The sequence below is a fragment of the Tachysurus fulvidraco genome, chromosome 17, assembly GCF_022655615.1.
Source record: "Tachysurus fulvidraco isolate hzauxx_2018 chromosome 17, HZAU_PFXX_2.0, whole genome shotgun sequence".
NCBI lineage: Eukaryota > Metazoa > Chordata > Actinopteri > Siluriformes > Bagridae > Tachysurus > Tachysurus fulvidraco.
Window position 1 is genome coordinate 2,499,978 of NC_062534.1, and position 5,000 is coordinate 2,504,977.

The 5,000-nt window shown below is 36.4% G+C and overlaps 1 protein-coding gene across 1 annotated transcript in view; it reads right to left on the bottom strand.

The window, feature by feature from the left end:
• Nucleotides 1-5,000, bottom strand: part of slc7a11 (solute carrier family 7 member 11) — a 23,644-nt gene that overhangs the window by 14,197 nt on the left and 4,447 nt on the right. The window contains exons 3-4 of the mRNA XM_027163602.2: nt 864-979; nt 489-614 (exon numbers count right to left, since the gene is read on the bottom strand). Coding sequence (XP_027019403.1) covers nt 489-614; nt 864-979 — 242 coding nt within the window. The remainder of the gene's footprint in view (nt 1-488; nt 615-863; nt 980-5,000) is intronic.

The following is a 5,000-nucleotide window of genomic DNA, read 5'->3' on the forward strand; positions in this document are numbered from 1 at the left end:
ATGAGTTATACTGTTATAGAGTTATACTGAGTTATACTGAGTTATACTGTGTTATACTGTGTTATAAAGGTTACTATAAAGTCGTGTTATTCATAAGAAAGACTAACAAGTGCAGTTCTTTTTCCTTGGTGATGTTCATGTACCTCGTCCAATCAGCTCCAAGCATGTCACGTTCAATAAATTTGCTTTTGTGTATTTTTCACTCTGAACGGTGATGATATAAAATGTTATAATATACATTATCTACTTTAATTCTACTTTAAACATCTGTATTTTATTTAAGTGTATTCATATATTTAAATACATTCATCTGGGAACAAATTTTGTTGCTAACATGTTTCGCTCTTATGAGTACATTTTAACATCTAAAACAGTAACGCATCACTAATTCATCATGATTAGATGACTGCAAAACAAAAAAGTGACAGTTTGTTCGTTAGGGATTAGTAAACCAATCACGTTAAGCGTTAAGGAGCTATAACGTTTACCTCTGAACAGCTGATAGAGTCCGGGAACGATGATGATGGCCATGGCGAGAAGTTTACTGAACGTGAGGAGGACCTGCAGCCTGGCTGTCCAGCTCACACTCATACTGTTAATGTACATAACCATCGCTGAAAGACAACGAATCAAATGAAGTCACCGATCTTTTACAAACATCTCACAGGAAGGGACTCGTTTCCGACTTCCTGTTTATTTTCCGATTCTGAGATAATTGAAAACTTCCTCAGGTTCAAACAGGCAAAAAGGCTGCAATGTTGAAAATTTAAAAAAAAATGAATGAAATCAAAATACGCTTAAGATGAGTTAAGAGTTCTACAGCAGCGAGGTCATATTAAAGGATCTGAAAATCTGGCACTTACTGAGTCCGATTGCTGTAGCGAGCTTGATTGCAAGCTCGGGCACGCCACACGGCATAAAAATGGGCTCCAAAATGTATCGTCCGAACGCCAGAGAAATCACAGCCGTCGCTGCAGGCCTGGAAGAGGAAAAGGACACTGTGTGTTAGGTGAAGAAGAACACACTGATTGATCTTATGAGATTTAAGCAGAACAGAACATTTTCTACTAATCATCATTTTTATCACCGTTAGGCTGTAGATAAGGTTTGCTTTCACTCATCTCACTCACTCACTCACTTTCTACCGCTTATCCGAACTTCTCGGTCACGGGGAGCCTGTGCCTATCTCAGGCGTCATCGGGCATCGAGGCAGGATACACCCTGGACGGAGTGCCAACCCATCACAGGGCACACACACACTCTCATTCACTCACACACTCACACACTACGGACAATTTCCCAGAGATGCCAGTCAACCTACCATGCATGTCTTTGGACCGGGGGAGGAAACCGGAGTACCCGGAGGAAACCCCCGAGGCACGGGGAGAACATGCAAACTCCACACACACAAGGCGGAGGTTGGAATCGAACCCCGACCCTGATGGTGTGAAGCAAACGTGCTAAGCACTAAGGTTTGCTTTCAAAATAATAATAATAATAATAATAATAATAATAATAATAATAATAATAATAATAATAATAATAATAAATAAGATCAAATAGAATTTAAAAATATAGTTAAAGATTCCAACTCTAAAAATGTATTTATCATAACAACGTGATGGAACGCTGTACAGAGCGGATCATATTTTGAACATATGATGATGTCACAAACACAAACACAATTGCATATGTAAATCTTTAGCCTTCTGAAATAAATAAATGTGACGACTGAGTAATTCTGCCCATTGACAGAAAATGTATATAATTTTGATGAGTTTTGATATTTTACTTCATTTTAACACTTTGCTCAATCTATTTAACCCTAAGCTAATTTTATCTCGTGTATTTTTTTATTATTATTATCTAATTCTCAAAAAATCAGAAAATGTGAAGATATTTCTATGTGCCATAATATGTCAATGTTAATGTCCACAGGTTCTATTTATTTATTTATTTATTTATTTATTTATTTATTTATTTATTTGTTTGTTTGTTTGTTTAATTGCTCCCATGTTCGGTTGTTTTTTATTTTATTTATTTATTTATTTATTTATTTACTTACTTGTTTTCATTTCATTATTTTATTATTGTTATTATTATTATTATTATTAGTAGTAGTAGTAGTAGTAGTAGTAGTAGTAGTAGTAGTTTATTTATTTATAGAAGAATTCAGATGAAATTTATAATTATTCCTCTGACATCAAGCCAGTCTTCAAAACCCAGTCACAACAACAGACAAACTGTTGTGCGATGCTTGTGTATTTATCGTCGTGTATAGCTGACGTTTAAAAAAATAAATAAATAAATCTTGTGAAGCATTGTGAGAAAAAATAGTAAGTAAACTACACTAAGAGCCCATTAAGTTTTACTCCGAAGGACCAAGAGACCTGAGATTTGACCTCTTAACCTTCTCCACACTATAAATCCTCACCCTCGGATATTTCTTTGCTAAAACCGCTACATTCCCAATGAGAGACAGCTTTCCATCTGTTGTGTTTGGTTCATTCCAGTCAGCCATTTCCTCTCTAGCGGAGAGTTTATTAGTTTACAAACTCGTTGAAGTTACTAATTGTATCGTGTACTGATATCTGTACTCGTTTATAATCTGGAAACGGTGTAAAACGGATTTCCATTTTCACAGCGACACGACATCTATTCGCATTTAATTATTTCTTAAGGTGACACGTTTATAAAAGATCTACCTTTTCCATTGTTGCACTGCATATTTTACAGCCCCCTAGGCTTCCGGGGTACGTGTTAGGAATATATCCGTGAAAAAAAAAAACTTCATTTCATTTTCCAAGCCACACTTCCACAGCCGGCAGCGAGTACAAATTATTTCATAAAACTGTTTACCGGGTTTAATACACTGCAGTTTGAATGCAAAGCCATTACTGTTGTGCTACAGGCTATTCGGCACCTTTAGTGCACAGCTGCTGTAAAAACACAATACACAAAAATCAAAGCATTACACGTCCTGCTTATTGATTTGCTGAGTTTATAAAGAAAGACAGTTCGGGATTTTTCTTTTTTCGGTTCGAACCGAGTACGGATTGGGATAAAGACGCTTAAGTGACGTTTGGAAAATGTCCTAGGATCTGTTTACCGTGTGATTCTTCACAAATGCATCAATCGTGTGTTAACTGCGGTGTAGAATAAGGAATAAAAGGTGATAATTGGCACCGTTCGCAATTCCGACTCGCGAGGATAAAACATAAGCAACAGTTAGGCGAAGCGACATGAAGAGATGGAAATTAAAATGATGTGCTTTTCTTTTATTATTTGCTATCATTGTCACACACAAAGAACAAAAAAAAAACCTGCCAGAGCTTCTCAAACATACAAAAAAAATATATATATATATATATATATATATATATATATATATATATATATATATATATATATATATATATATATATAAGACAGAAAATCAACAGATGCCTGTAGGATTTGTGAAAAGATTATAATTGTGCTCAGGTGTTTCAGTCGATCTACCTGTTATATAAAAGAATATAAAAACACACCTTTTTTTTTGTAGCATGGGTTTTTCTTTTCTGCACCTTACGGTACAGGAGACATCAATGAAGCTCAGCAGAAAGAAAAGGAAATTCTTAAAAAAAAAAATCAATTATATATATATATATATATATATAAACAAACTTTATCCGTCGTGTCACTAAAAGCGAAGCTACGATGGTGCTGAGTGTCCTGATTGTATGATAATACGGATCTACAAGAGCTGTTAACTTTATCTATAGTATAAAACCAGGACATTCTGTATCGGGGTCAGAGTCATTATTTAGTCAGAGTCAGTATTTTTTATTTCATTTTTTTGTCTTATCTTCAAGTTATAGGGTCTGTGAGGCCAGTGGACTCACACTAGGACTGCTGCTGTACAGAGTATTTATATGCGATACTGCATCCTTACTTCCTGTCAACTCAGAGTCAGTCCTCTAAGCTCTCGTTAACAGATGCTCGCTGGATGTTTTTTGTTTTATGTGCCAATTTCTCAAAACTGTGCAAAAAATCCATTTTTCATTCATTCATTCATTTTCTACCGCTTTATCCGAACTACCTCGGGTCACGGGGAGCCTGTGCCTATCTCAGGCGTCATCGGGCATCGAGGCAGGATACACCCTGGGACGGAGTGCCAACCCATCACAGGACACACACACTCTCATTCACTCACACACTCACACACTACGGACAATTTTCCAGAGATGCCAATCAACCTACCATGCATGTCTTTGGACCGGGGGAGGAAACCGGAGTACCCGGAGGAAACCCCCGAGGCACGGCGAGAACATGCAAACTCCACACACACAAGGTGGAGGCGGGAATCGAACCCCCAACACTGGAGGTGTGAGGCAAACGTGCTAACCACTTTTCAGAGATTTCTGAAATACCCAAATCGGTCCATTACCTTTGTTTGTTTGGTGTGAAAATAATAGAAGTTTGAAAAGAATTTTGAGCTTTATCTGTATGTTGTTATGGATGCTGCAACGTGATTGGATGATTGAGTAATCAATCTATACATAATGTAATATATTCTATAACAGTTTGTCCTCAAGTGTTTATTCATCTTATACTGCAGCGATTTCACAACGATTACAATTAAAAGGCAACTGATTGGTCATTTTATCTATTTTTATTGTTCAGTGATGTAATACTTATGGTATAACTATAACTATACTATACTTTTATTTATTTTTTCTCTTTATATGGAGAAACCACTTTAAATTCACAGTGCAATATAATAACAAGTCATTTCAGAATATTCTAGAAGTTCTGGGTAAGCCTCTGGTATTCCCTATACACGGTGAAGGCAGGTTCACATGCCAGATGTTCATTAAAATGGAATAAGTGGTATGGAAAGAAGCTGTAGGGTGTAGTGTGTGTTAGCTGACGAGTCTGTGTGTGAGAGCTTCATGTAGGAAGATCAGCAGGAAATCTTATTTACTGTTCAGACCCTGAGAAGAATTTACTGTATTTGC